Source organism: Mauremys mutica, chromosome 15 (genome assembly GCF_020497125.1).
Source record: "Mauremys mutica isolate MM-2020 ecotype Southern chromosome 15, ASM2049712v1, whole genome shotgun sequence".
Lineage (NCBI taxonomy): Eukaryota > Metazoa > Chordata > Testudines > Geoemydidae > Mauremys > Mauremys mutica.
The window spans coordinates 33771948-33787044 of record NC_059086.1 but is presented as its reverse complement, the minus strand read 5'-3'; the positions used below and the strand labels follow the sequence as shown (position 1 = coordinate 33787044).

General features: G+C 46.6%; 1 protein-coding gene across 1 annotated transcript in view; it reads right to left on the bottom strand.

The window, feature by feature from the left end:
• The window catches only part of LOC123350005 (scavenger receptor cysteine-rich domain-containing group B protein-like), a 77176-nt gene extending 63370 nt beyond the window's left edge, over positions 1–13806 (bottom strand). Inside the window, exons 1-5 of the mRNA XM_044988338.1 lie at positions 13785–13806; positions 12495–12521; positions 10784–11113; positions 8634–8963; positions 3065–3133 (exon numbers count right to left, since the gene is read on the bottom strand). Coding sequence (XP_044844273.1) covers positions 3065–3133; positions 8634–8963; positions 10784–11113; positions 12495–12521; positions 13785–13806 — 778 coding nt within the window. The remainder of the gene's footprint in view (positions 1–3064; positions 3134–8633; positions 8964–10783; positions 11114–12494; positions 12522–13784) is intronic.
• Positions 13807–15097: the final 1291 nt, after the last annotated feature.

Below are 15097 nucleotides of genomic sequence, written 5' to 3'. Positions count from 1 at the left end.
TGCAGCTGTTACAGGAGGCACTAAAGACAACTGCAATCCACAGGACCCTGGGCTGGGACCCGGAGTAGAGGGCGGGCCCGGGTTCCCCCCAAACCTCCCAACTCCTGATCAGACACAGGGGAAGTTGACCGAGACTGTGGGGAAGATCACTGAGGTGAGCAAATCTGCCAAATAAGCGCAGGACCCACCAAAATAGAGGAGGAACTTTGTCACAATACAAAATGATGGAGTCTGAATTAGCTATTAAACACTCAAGAAAGATCTTGGAATCATTGTGGATAATTTTCTGAAAACATCCACTCAACGTGCAGTGGCAGTCAAAAAAGCAAAGGAAATGTTGGGAATCATTAAGAAAGGGATAGGTAATAAGACAGAAAATATCATATTGCCTGTATATAAATCCATGGTACGTGCACACCTTGAATACAGTGTGCAGATCTGGTCACCCCATGGGCAATTAAAATTATTAGGGGTATGAAACAGGAGGAGAGATTAAAATGACTGAGAATTTTCAGCTTAGAACAGAGATGACTAAAGGGGGATATGATAGACGTCTATAAAATCTTGACTGGTGTAAAGAAAGTGAATAAGGAAATGTTATTTAATCCTTAACATAACACAAGAACTAGCAGTCACCCAATGAAATTAATAGGAGGCAGGTTTTAAAAAAACAAGAGGAAGTACTTCTTCACACAAAGTACAGTCAACCCGTGGAACTTTTTGCCAGGGGATGCTGTGAAGACCAAAACTATAACAGGGTTTTTAAAAGAACTAGATAAATTCCTGGAGAATAGGTCCATCAGTGGCTATTAGCCAGGATGGGGAGGGATACAACACCATGCTCTGAGTGTCCCTCTCCAAACCCCTAATCATTTTAGTTGCCCTTTTCTGAACCTTTTCTAGTGCCAGTATATCTTTTTTGAGGTGAGGAGACCACATCTGTACGCAGTATTCGAGATGTGGGCGTACCATGGATTTATATAAAGGCAATAATATATTCTCAGTCTTATTCTCTATCCCATTTTTAGCGATTCCTAACATCCTGTTTGCTTTTTTGACCGCCTCTGCACACTGCGTGGACATCTTCAGAGAACTATCCACGATGACGCCAAAAGAGTTTTCCTGACTCACTGTAGCTAAATTAGCCCCCATCATATTGTATGTATAGTTGGGGTTATTTTTTCCAATGTGCATTACTTTACATTTATCCACATTCAATTTCATTTGCCATTTTGTTGCTCAATCATTTAGTTTTTTGAGATTTTTTCAAGTTCTTCACAGTCTGCTTTGGTCTTAACTATCTTGAGCAGTTTCGTGTCATCTGCAAACTTTGCCACCTCAATGTTTACCCCTTTCTCCAGATCATTTATGAATAAATTGAATAGGATTGGTCCTAGGACTGACCCTTGGGGAACACCACTAGTTACCCCTCTCCATTCTGAGAATTTACCATTAATTCCTATCCTTTGTTCCCTGTCTTTTACCCAGTTCTCAGTCCATGAAAGGACCTTCCCTTTTATCCTATGACAACTTAATTTACATAACAGCCTTTGGTGAGGGACCATGTCAAAGGCTTTCTGGAAATCTAAGTACACTGCATCCACTGGATCCCCCTTGTCCACATGTTTGTTGACCCCTTCAAAGAACTCTAATAGATTAGTAAGACATGATTTCCCTTTACAGAAACCATGTTGACTATTGCTCAACAGTTTATGTTTTTCTATGTGTCTGACAATTTTATTCTTAACTATTGTTTCGACTAATTTGCCCGGTACCGAAGTTAGACTTACCGGTCTGTAATTGCCGGGATCACCTCTAGAGCCCTTTTTAAATATTGGCGTTACATTAGCTAACTTCCAGTCATTGGGTACAGAAGCCGATTTAAAGGACAGGTTACAAACCTTAGTTAATAGTTCTGCAACTTCACATTTGAGTTTTTTCAGAACTCTTGGGTGAATGCCATCTGGTCCCGGTGACTTGTTAATGTTGAGTTTATCAATTAATTCCAAAACTTCCTCTAGTGACACTTCAATCTGTGATAGTTCCTCAGATTTGTCACCTAGAAAAGCCGGCTCAGGTTTGGGAAATACCTAACATCCTCAGCCGTGAAGACTGAAGCAAAGAATCCATTTAGTTTCTCTGCAATGACTTTATCGTCTTGAAGCGCTCCTTTTGTATTTTGATCGTCAAGGGGCCCCACTGGTTGTTTAGCAGGCTTCCTGCTTCTGATTTACTTAAAAACCATTCTGTTATTACCTTTGAAGTTTTTGGCTAGCCGTTCTTCAAACTCCTCTTTGGCTTTTCTTATTACACTTTTGCACTTACTTTGGCAGTCTTTATGCTCCTTTCTATTTGACTTCCAATTTTTAAATGAAGTCTTTTTATCTCTCACTGCTTCTTTTACAGGGTTCTTAAGCCACGGTGGCTCCTTTTTAGTTCTTTTACTGTGTTTCTTAATTTGGGGTATACATTGATGTTGGGCCCCTATTACGGTGTCTTTAAAAAGCGCCCATGCAGCTTGCAGGGATTTCACTTTAGTCACTGTACCTTTTAACTTTTGTTTAACTAACCCCCTCATTTTTGCATAGTTCCCCCTTATGAAATTAAATGCCACAGTGCCATCTCAACTGCTGTTGAGATGTTCTCCCCACCACAGGGATGTTGAATGCTATTGTATTATGGTCAATATTTCCAAGCGGTCCTGCTATAGTTACCTCTTGGACCAGCTCCTGAGCTCCACTCAGTATTAAATCTAGTGTTGCCTCTCCCCTTGTGGGTTCCCATACCAGCTGCTCCATGAAGCAGTCATTAAAAGTATTGAGAAATTTTATCTCTGCATTTCGTCCTGAAGTGAAATGTCCCCAGTCAATATGGGGATAATTGAAATCCCCCACTATTAATAAGTTCTTAATTTTCATAGCCTCTCTAATTTCCCTTAGCATTTCATCATCACTATCACTGTCATGGTCAGATGGTCGATAATAGATCCCTAATGTTATACCCCATGCCAGAAGCTATGCAGTTATTATTTGTAAATCATTCTACATTTGTAAGTTCAACTTACCCCAAGGATGCTGTGTTTGCTCCTCCTTCACCTGGAGAACTCCCTTGCCAAACTTCTCCTTAGCAGCCCCTGTTTGCAAAAAAAAAATAAACAAGCTCAAATGCTGAGTTCGTGGAGTATGTACATAAGCTATACTAATGACAAACCCACAGTAACCGTCTCCAGTTTGTGAGGGACCCCATGGGGCCACTCTCTAGGAAACAGATAGCTGCATGGAGCTTATGTCCATTAATGTCTATTAGCCAGGATGGGTAAGAATGGAGTCCCTAGCCTCTGTCAGAGGGTGGAGATGGATGGCAGGAGAGAGATCACTTGATCATTATGGTTGTAAATTCAATCCTTGAGGGGGCCATTTGGGGATTGGTCCTGCTTTGAGCAGGGGGTTGGACTAGATGATCTCTTGAGGTCCCTTCCAACCCTAATATTCTCTGAGTCTATTACCTGTTAGATTCACTCCCTCTGGGACTTTTGGCATTGGCCATTGTCAATAGACAGGATACTGGGCTGGATGGACCTTTGGTTTGACCCAGTATGTTCTGAGCTAAATGAACCCAAAGTTATGGAGACAGATATGAGTCAAGGAAGCCAGCAGAGTATCAGAAACCTGAAAAAAATCTCTGACTGGATGAGCTCAGGCGTTTGGACACAAGCTGAGGTGGTTCAAAAGTTTTGGAATTTTTTTAAGCAGAATTTTTTTATTGTTTCTTTAAACAATCAAACAAAGCAAGCAGCAAACATTTCTGAAACCCCAAACCATGTTCAGGTTTCGGCAGACTTATTTCAGCTTTTCAATTAAAAAAACCACAACAAATTTTGAAGGAAAGCAGACATTGCCCGTGATTTTTTCTGCTTTTTAAAAACCCCTAGTTTTCGAACCAAAACAACTTTTGATGGAAAATATTTGTCCAACCCTTTTAATGAGCTTGCTGATGCTGAGAACCAGTGATACCTTGTCAAGAAGTTTTCTCAAAACTGGGTTTGTGCCAAGATGTAGAAGGTTTATTTTTCCCAGGGCCGCCCGTGGCGGGGGGGGGGAGGGCGGGGAGCAAGTGGAGCAATTTGCCCCGGGCCCCGCAGGGGCCCCCATGAGAATATAGTATTGCCATTTTTTTCATGGTCTTGCTTCTTGTTCAGCCAATCGCTCAGACAAACAAGTTGGTTACATTTACGGGAGATAACGCTGCCTGCTTCTTATTTGCAGTGTCACCCGAAAGTGAGAAGAGGTGTTTGCATGGCACTTTTGTAGGTGGCATTGCAAGGTATTTACGTGCCAGATATGCTAAACATTCCCATGCTCTTTAATGCTTTGGCCACCATTCCAGACGACATACTAACATATTCATGATGCTCTTCAAAAAAGCAAGGTGTTAACGTAATTTGTGACTGAAATTCTTAGGGGAGAATTGTGCATCTCCTGCTATGTATTTTACATGCATTCTGCCATATCTTTCGCGTTACAATAGTCTCGGATGATGACTCAGCAAATGTTGCTCATTTTAAGAACACCTTCACTGCAGATTTGACAAAATGCAAAGAAGGTACCTGTGACGCTCTGTACCTCGGGGGAGCACCCCCATGTTCATCCTTATAAAAGGACTGTGTGGTTTCCAATGTAAAGTTTGTCATGCTGGGTGTCTTCGGAAGGCTCATGATGCACCGAGGATTGTTCTTATAGTGATGTTATAGTAATTGTTGTTGCTGTAATGTTATAGGTTATAATTTCATGTATATAGTTATGAGGCTGAAAATGTATCCTCATGGCTTAAAGTAAGCCCAGGCAAAAACTCTCTAAGAGCAGAGGGGCAGTTCACGTCTCATCAAGTCATGCATGGGACAAACCCAGCCCAGCCTCACAGAAACAAAGGACACTGGCCTAGGCAGCAACAAAAGGATGTGTTGCACTCTCCAGTGAGTCACCCCCCTTCCTTTGGTCAGGTTGGGACTGCGACGAGGTAATGCTCAGCTGACTCTGAAGGTGGGCGGGGGGCAGAGCCAAGAGGGAAGAAAGAACATGATAAAAGAGAGAGATGTTTGCCAGGCTCTTCCTCTCTCTTCCACCTACATCTACAGACACCACCACCAGCAAGCGATTGAAGCGCTGATCAAAGGGGAGAGCCTAGCTGAAGAGCAACCTGCCAGCCTGTGGTGAGAAGCATCTAAGCTTGTAAGGGCATTGAAAGTGTCCAGATCAGCTTAGAATGGGTTTTTCTTTTATTTCATTTGACCAAATCTGACTTGTTATGCTTTGACTTATAATCACTTAATCTATCTTTATGGTTAATAAATTGGTTTGTTTATTCTACCTGAAGCAGTGCGTTTGGTTTGAAGCATGTCAGAGATTCCCCTTGGGATAACAAGCCTGGTACATATCAATTTCTTTGTTAAATTGACACACTCATATAAGGTCTCAGTGTCCAGAGAGCATAACTTGACACTGCAAAATGGAGGTTGCTAGGATTGTGTCTGGGACCGGAGATATTGGCTAGTGCCATTCGGTTGCACAATCCAAGGAGCAGCTTACATGCCAGAGGCTGTGCAGTTATTATATGTAAATCATTCTACATTTGTAAGTTCAACTTTCCAGATAAAGAGCTGGCACAACAGTACTTGCATAAGGTGAATTGAAAATACTATTTCTTGTGTTTCTTTTTTACAGTGCAAATAATTGTAATAAAAAATAAATATAAAGTGAGCACTGTACACTTTGTATTCTGAATTGTATTTGAAATCAATGTATTTGAAAATGTAGAAAACATCCCAAAAATTGAAATAAATTGTATTCTATTATTGTGTAAAGGGGTGATTATGTGTGCAATTAATCATGAACAATTTTTATCTCACAATTAATCACAGTTTTTTTTAATAACTTGACAGCCCTACTCCCCACCACTACCATGCAGCCACCTGTGGGGTGGAACAGGGTAGACGAGAGACAGAGCACAGAAACTCATGGGCTCTGTAATAAAAAAATTAATAATAATTGGAGATATACCAATCTCCTAGAACTGAAAGGTCCTTGAGTCCAGCCCCCTGCCTTCACTAGCCGGACCAATTTCTGCCCCAGATTCCTAAGTGGACCCCTCAAGGATTGAATTCACAACCCTGGGTTTAGCAGGCCAATGCTCAAACCACTGAACTATCCCTCCCCACAAAAGGGAAAAGAGTGTAGAAGAGGAAGTGAGGAAGAACCTGTCTCTAGTCACAGCAGTTGGGCATATTACAGGTTCAGGGGTAATTAGCTGAGTCGAAGATCACCCGGAGTGACGGGGAAAAGAACCCCACACTTCATAAAGGGATCCCTCAGTGGCTGCAGGATCCATTCAACCCCAAATCCCACAAATGGGATCTCCGGTTACCCAGCATCCCATTGTGCTGTAGTGGGGCAGAGGGATCAGAGCGATCAGCGATAGGGAGGGTCTCTCACGTACTGATCCCTGCAGCACAGATCCTAAGTACTGTGCTGAGGCACTGTGGCCAGCACTGACTGCCCACAGATAACTAGATGCCAACTGGCAGAGTGCACAGGGATGCCTAGAGTTATATGGCGATCCCCTGGGTGAGATATATGCACAATAGCTCACCAAACATGGCGTGTGAGGTCTCTACCAAGAGCTAGCAGCCCGCTGGTCGACCTAATGGGAATAAGATGTTTGTATCGGACATAGTTGATGAGAGATGTAAAATGTAGAATATGATGCTAAGAGGTGTTGAAGTGAAGCTTGTCACTTGCACCATGGCAATCCCTTCGGCTGAGTCAATCAGCACATAGAACAAAGCACAACAGTGGAGACAGGCAATATTCACTGTCTGGGCCCAGTCGGGACATGAGAATTTACAAAGACAAAGGACCCTCAGCACAAGTCTCTGAAGAGAGACCTCCTCTGGGAAGAGACAATGGTCTGTACCTACAAAGAAACTGGAGAGGGGACAAGACCTCCCTTTCACCCAGGACGCGGCTGACAGCGTTTGTCTCAGGAACAGGAGATCACAGCCAAGCCTGGAGTAAAACCCTGGAAGGACTGTGGGTGAGCATTGCTCTACCAGACAGAAAAGTATCTCGTTCAATGAGTCTATGCTCTAGACAGTGTGGTATGATTTTATTGGATGGAACCATTTCTTTCCAACACGTCTCCTTGCTCCCCCTAAAATCGCTACACTCTGTGAAATCACTTGTCCTTGGTGTGACTATGAAGGAATCTAGGGCTGTGCCTTTATTGGGGCAGAGATCGGAGTTGGAACGGGTCACCTTGGGACCTTTTTCCTTTCGGAGCAGAAGATCTGTGACTGCTGTGAATGCCCAGAGAGACAGGGACTGGATGCTGCAAAGGGACTCTCGGAGGGCCGAAGGGTGAAGTGTCCCTATTGCCAACTTGGAGAGAGATCACCCCCCACCCCACAAGGCCTAGAGTGTTGAGGAGGGAGTTGGGGAGCTGACCCCCAGTGGGCACAGACAAGGCTTCCTCATGCTAGGGGCCCATGGCACCGCACTAGGGCATTAGGGCAAGAACAACTGCCAAGGGAGAGAGCCCCTGTCATAAACAGACAGTTAAGGGTAAATACATCTTTTACCTGTAAAGGGTTAAGAAGTTCACCTAGCCTAGCTGACACCTGACCAGAGGAACCAATGGGGGGACAAGATTTTTCAAGAGGAAGGAGGGAAGTTTTCCTTTGTCTCAGAGTCTATTAAAGTTCTGTGCCGGAGTGAAAAAGATCAAGGAATCACCCGGGGTAGTGAGTATTAGAGAAGAAATAAATAGGTTTATGTTTGTTTTTTTGTGTGACTTGTCTTGTGCATTAGAGGGATAGTCAAATTGGGATTTCTTTTGTGTAACTAAGGTTTTGCCCAGGGGAACATTCTCTGTGTTTTCAATCTGTTATCTGTGAGAGAAGCTTGTATGCTCTCTCTCAGAGGTTTTCTTTTCACCCTCTTTCCTTAATTAAAAGTCTTCTTTTTAAGAACCTGATTGATTTTTTTCCTTCTTTTAAGATCCAAGGGGTTTGGATTGGTGTTTACCAGGAAATTGGTGGAGAAGACTCTCAAGGTTACCCAGGGAAGGGTTACGGTACTTGGGAGGAAGAGATTTTGGAGGGGTGGGGGGAGACAGAGTTTCCCAAATGACTCATAAACAGCTGTTTTAAACTATTTGTGTGGTGGCAGCAACCAGATCTAAGCTGGTAATTAAGCTTAGGGGTTCTCATGCAGATCCCCACATCTGTATCCTAAAGTTCATTGTGCAGGTGAAACCTATGACAGACCCCTACTGACACACCCCTACCTGCAGCACAGGCCCCCTTTGGGGCCAGCACTGACATCAAGGGGAGAGCGTGAGCATCCCCTACTGAGCCCCCACACTGCTCCCTGCAGCACAGGCCCAAAGAGCAACACAGGCTAATTAGGGTCAGCAGAGACGGAGAGGAGACGGCTCTCTACTGGAACCCCCATATTGCTCCCTGAAGCATAGGCCTCAAGCGCCATGCTGGGGTCAGTACTGGCTGTGAGAGGACAACGCCCCGTAATGTGCTTCCCAGCCTGCTCCTTGAAACAGGCAGAGTGGTAGATGAAGGTTACCTGAGCACACAACACCGGCATCTTCTCCGTGGTTACAGTTATTCGTTCCCCAAGGCCGAGCCCCGCAATCAGAGAGGGCATTTTCTGTCCCTGCGCAGTTGACGTCATCCAGCCAGATAAGGTCTGATCCTTGCCCAAATCGAGCCCCTCCTGGGGCTGATAGCGCCGTCCCACAGTCCAACTGCCTGCACACGACTCCAGCATCAGTTATGTCCCAGTCGTCATCACACACGGTTCCCCACACCTGGTTGTAAAGCACCTCGACTCTCCCAGCACAGCGACTCGAACCATTCACCAGTCGGAGCTGAGCCACTTCTGAGATGCCTGAGTCTGCAAACACCCAAGGGAAGAAACACTCAGTGAGGTTCCTGTGAATCTCATCTCTCGTATCACTGTGCCTCCCACCAACGAATCTGACCGGTCTCTGCAAACAGCAACTGCCTGTCAAGGGCTCCCCACTACTGGTCACACTAATCACTTGGGCAATGTTGAACTTTGTTCACTCCCCTCCCAGCTAGCTCTCACCTAATTAGGCAGACTGGACGGCAGTCTGACCTATTGCTCCCACTAGAGCACTTAATTAAAAAGATCACCCTGGCACTGCTGGCAGGAACCTCCTGGGGAGCAGATTTACACCCTCACTCCTGGCGCTGGGATTCATAGATACATAGGGTTCGACAGATATCGACTTGTGACATACCCGGAAGAAGAAGACTCCCCCCACTGAAATGCAGCCACTTCTGCAGTAGGACAGGGCAGCTGAGAAACGGGACAGGGAATATGTAATACGACAGGAAGTGGGGAAGAATTGCGTCTCACTTGTCCAGCTTTTGGGGAAGTTACAACTTCAGGACTTACCCCTGAAATGCAAATCCGCCGGAACCCAGTGATTGGGAACCGGACTCTTGAGAAATTGGCCCTGGATTTTTAGTTGGAGTGAGCGGCTGCAAGCTCCGTTGACACCAAATCCAACCAGTGGGAGCTACAGTTACCCAGGTCCTCATTGTGCCGCAGAGGAGTCTGGTCCAGAGATAAATAGACTCCAACTGGCAGAGGGCACAGGTTTGCCTAGAGTTATACTGGGGATCCCCTGGGTAAGATATATGCACAATAGCTCACTAGAGGTGCTATGTGAGGTCTCTAACGGGAGACAGCAGCCCACTCGTCACCCTAATGAGGGCAAGATGTTTGGATGGGACATAGTTGAAGAGAGCTATAAAATGTAGAATATGAGGCTCCAGAAGTGCTGAAGTGAAACTTGTCACCTGCACCATGGCAATCTTTTCGGCTGAGCCAATCAGCACATAGAACAAAGCACAGCCGTGGAGACAGGCTATATTCACTGTCTGGGCCCAGTCGGGGCCTGAGAATTTGCAAAGACAAAGGCCAGGCTCTAGTCAGCGTGGTATGATTTTATGGGCCATGGAACCATTTCTTTCCAACCCGTCTCCTTGCTACCCCTTGAATCGCTATACTCTGTGAAATCACTTGTCCTTGGTATGAAAATGAAGGAATCTAGGGCTGTGTGTTGATCGGGGCAGAGATGGGAGGTAGAACGGGTCACCTTGAGACCCTGTTCCTTTGGGAGCAGAAGATCTGTGACTGCTGCGAATGCCCAGCGAGACAAGGACTGGATGCTACAAAGGGAATCTCGGTGGGACGAAGGGTGAATGTCCCAATTGCCAATCTGGAGAGAGGTCACCCCCCACCCCACAAGGCCTAGAGGGCACATCTTGTGTGACCTGTGGCCAAGGGAGTCAGGGAGCTGACCCCCAGAGGGCACAGACAAGGCTTCCTCTTTGGAGGGGCGCATGGCACCGCACCAGGGCATTAGGGCCAGCACAACTGCAAAGGGAAAGAGCCCCCATACTGACTCACCCCTACCTGCACCACGGGCCCCCTTTGGGGCCAGCACTGACATCAGTAGAGTGTCCCCTACTGAGCCCTGACACCGCTCCCTTCAGCACAGGGCAATTAGGGTCAGCACAGACTGAGAGGAGAGGGCTCTCTACTGGACCCGCCAAATTGCTCTCTGAAGCACAGGCCCCATGCACCGTGCTGGGGTCAGTACTGGCTGTGAGAGGACAACGCCCCATAATGTGCTTCCCAGCCTGCTCCCTGAAACAGGCAGGGTGGTAGATGAAGGTTACCTGAGCACACAACACCGGCATCTTCTCCGTGGTTACAGTTATTCATTCCCCAAGGCCGAGCCCCGCAACTGGAGAGGGCAACTTCTGTCCCTGTGCAGGTGACGTCATCCAGCCAGATAGGGTCTGATCCTTTCCCAAATCGAGCCCCTCCTGGGGCTGATAACGCCGCCCCACAGCCCAGCTGCCTGCACACGACTCCAGCATCAGTTATGTCCCAATCATGATCACACACGGTTCCCCACACCTGGTTGTAAAGCACCTCGACTCTCCCAGCGCAGCGACTCGAACCATTCACCAGTCGGAGATGAGCCACTTCTGAGATGCCAGCGTCTGCAAACACCCAAGGGAAGAAACACTCAGGGATGGTGCTTGTTCCATATAGTTTGCTCTGGCTGTCATTCAGTCCCAGTGTGGCAGACTGGTTGGTTCAGGTAGGCTGGGAATGGGACACGGCGGGGTTTCTCTCTGGAGGTCACCAGTTCTGATCCAGCCCCAGGCATGGGGGAATGGCTGACTCATGGGATGGAGAATGGGACACAGGGTCTTTCTCTGCAGGGAATGCTTACTCCACACAGTCTGTGTGGGGGGATGAACTGATGCAGTACATTGGGGGAAGGAGAGCTGGGGCTTCTCCCCCGGAGGGCACCATTTCCCATTTCGTCCCAGCTCAGCCCAGGGCCTGTTGTGTGGGGAACAGGCACTTGGCTTTCACGTCTGGGGCCCTGGGTCCAAGCTGGTAGTGAGTGGAAGTCGCAGCCATAGCAGCTCACTGATACCCAAAATGTGAAATGAGCCGCTGGGGTTAATTCCCCTCCATGACAGGCCAGGCCAGCCCTCAGTCTGAGCGGCTCCCAGCCGCGGGGCAAAGGGCAAAACTGGTCAGGAGACTAAACTGCCCTTTGCCCCTTCCTGGGCTCCCTCTCTGTCTGCGCCCCGATGATCATGCCTGGCCAGAGCCAACAGCAGCAGCCTCACGGGGCTGTAGTTCTGCTCCCCAAAGACTCCCCTGGGGCTGACTAAGCTCCTCTATATTCCACAGTGTCCAGACAGACAGGGCCACTCATATGCTGAACTGAGCACCCTCCTGTGGTGACGTCACCATGGCAGCCCATCCCCTGGTACCCCACCCCCACCTCTCACAGGCCCAGGTAGCATCACGGCCCCCAGTGTCAGTACACAGAACCTCCATTTGCCCTGTGCAGGGGTGGGGCCACTCACCAGCCACAGCCAGAGCTGATATAATACAAGTCTAACAATAACTAAAGACAAAATATCTGTTGGGGCAGATCCTATCCCAGGGTAAATCTGGGGTCACCTCAGACTGACACAGCTCAAACCGCTGCTGCCAGAGCCAAAATTTCAATCAGCCTTACTGGGCAAAGGTGAGCCCTTCGGATGCTGGATGGCTGGGGATTTCCACCGGTATCCAACAGCCAGAATGCCCTGCACTCTGCCACACAGCCCGCCTTGTTAACTATTCATTGGTGGGGAAACTAGGACACGTAGTGAGGAAGTGATGGGCTAAGACCATGGGGTGAGTCTGGTGGAGGCAGGATTTGAACCCAGGTCTCCAGTCCTACACTTGAATGACTAGATTATATAACCTTAACTTGTCCCTTCCTCACCCCAATTTATGAGAGAGCTGCACCCTGCAGCATGAACCCCACACATACAGACAGACTCCACACCCTCTGCCTATGTTTGTATTTACCTGTCATGGGGAATCCTGTCATGGAAGCTGAAAGAAAGCAAAGAGATGAGGTAAGTGTCTGTCTCTATGGCTGGACACCTTGGGAATCTCCAAACATTGGCTGACGTAAGCCGTGGCCTGAGTGAGCTCTCACCTGCCATCTCTTGATGCACTGAGAGAAAAGACTCAGCTGCATATTGTATTTCAGTGACCTATCTACTGCCTCTCCTGTCAGCGTCGGTCACATCTACACAGAAGTGCTACAGCTGCAGAGCTGCCACTGTAATGTTTAGTGCAGAAGAGCCCTAAGTAGCCGGCAAAGCACAAGTCCTGGCCTCTCTTAGATCCAAAGAGAGAACAAAGAACCAACAAAGATCACAGACAAAGACTTCCCTCCACAGAGATTTGAAATTATCTTGTCCCTTGATTGGTCCTCTGGTCAGGTGTTCATCAGGTTACTGAGCTTGTTAACCCTTTACAGGTAAAAGAAAACTTAACCCTTAACTATCTGTTTATGACAGGGAGGGCGTTCGAATTTATGGGGGGGTGTCAGAGCCGATGAGATATAAAAAAGAGTTATGAATAAAGTAAATGTTTTGTTAGGCTAATGCAAATTTAACATAAGGATAATACAAGTTATACCAAAACATATAGCAGGTCTAGATTTCTAACATTATATAATTTTTTTTTAAATGTATTTAATTTAAATTGACTTTTGAAAAGTAAGCCATCATGGGATAAGGGGAAAGTCCTCTCATGGATCAATATCTGGTTAAAAGGTGGGAAACAAAGGGTAGGAATAAATTATCAGTTTTTCAGAATAGAGAGAGATAAATAGTGGTATCCCTGAGGGGTTGGTACTGGGACCAGTACTGTTCAACATATTCATAAATGATCTAGAAAAATAAGTAAACAGTGAGGTGGCACAGCTCAAACAGCCGCTGCCAGAGCCAAAATTTCAATCAGCCTTACTGGGCAAGGATGAGCCCTTCGGATGCTGGATGGCTGGGGATTTCCACCGGTATCCAACAGCCAGAATGCCCTGCACTCTGCCACACAGCCCGCCTCGTTAACAATTCACTGGTGGGGAAACTAGGACATGTAGTGAGGAAGTGATGGGCTGAGACCATGGGGTGAGTCTGGTGGACGCAGGAGTTGAACCCAGGTCTCCAGTCCTACACTTGAATGACTAGATTAAATAACCTTAACTCATCCCTTCCTCACCCCCAATTTATGAGATAGCTGCACCCTGCAGCATGCACCCCACACATATGGACAGACTTCACACCCTATGTCTATGTTTGTATTTACCTGTCATGGGGAATCCTGTCATGGAAGCTGGAAGAAAGCAAAGAAATGAGGTAAGTCTCTGTCTCCATGGCTGGTCACCATGGGGATCTCCAAACATTGGCTGATGTAAGCCGTGGCCTGATTGAGCTCTCCCCTCACATCTCTTGATGCACTGAGAGAAAAGACTCAGCTGTATGTTGTATTTCAGTGACCTATCTACTGCCTCTCATACAGGTGGATTGACCCTCCTGCCCCTCCTGTCGGCATCTGTCGCATCTACACAGAAGTGTTGTAGCTGCAGAGCTGCCACCGTGCCACTGTAATGTTTCCAGTGCAGAAGAGCCCTAAGTAGCCGACAAAAGACAAGACCTGGTGAGCGACGTCAGAACCAGTGACACTGCACCAGCCCTTCCAAACTGAGCCACCCACTTTCACACTGCCTGCACCTCTGAAGTACCCCACACCCTGCTCCCCTCAGGCCTGGCTCCCCCCAAACCCTGGAGTTTGACAGCCCCACCTGTGTGTAATGGAGTGCTAAGCTGTAGTATACTGCTCAGCCACTAGGTGGCGATGCGTGTCGAATACTGTAATTCCTCACTTAACGTTGTAGTTATGGTCCTGAAAAATGCGACTTTAAGCAAAACAATGTTAAGCGAATCCAATTTCCCCATAAGAATGAATGGAAATAGGCGGGATCAGGTTCCAGGGAAAAATTTTTTGCCAGACAAAAGGCATTATATACATTTTTAACAATTTTAAACAAGCAATTTAATACAGGTATTAAACAGGCTGGCAGCCCCCCATCAGCTCCCCTACCCCCCCCCCCCCCAGTTCTTATCGTCTTGAAGCGCTCCTTTTGTATATCGATCGTCAAGGGGCCCCACTGGTTGTTTAGCAGGCTTCCTGCTTCTGATTTACCTAAAAATCATTTTGTTATTACCTTTGGAGTTTTGGGCTAGCCGTTCTTCAAAATCCTGTTTGGCTTTTCTTATTACACTCTTGCACTTACTATGGCAGTGTTTATGCTCTTTTCTATGCCTCACTAGGATTTGACTTTCAATTTTTAAAGGAAGTCTTTTTATCTCTCACTGCTTCTTTTACAGGGTTGTTAAGCCACGGTGGCTCCTTTTTAGTTCTTTTACTGTGTTTCTTAATTTGGGGTATACATTGAAGTTGGGCCTCTATTATGGTGTCTTTAAAAAGCGCCCATGCAGCTTGCAGGGATTTCACTTTAGTCACTGTACCTGTTAACTTTTGTTTAACTAACCCCCTCATTTTTGCATAGTTCTCCCTTATGAAATTAAATGCCACAGTGCCATCTCAACTGCTATTGA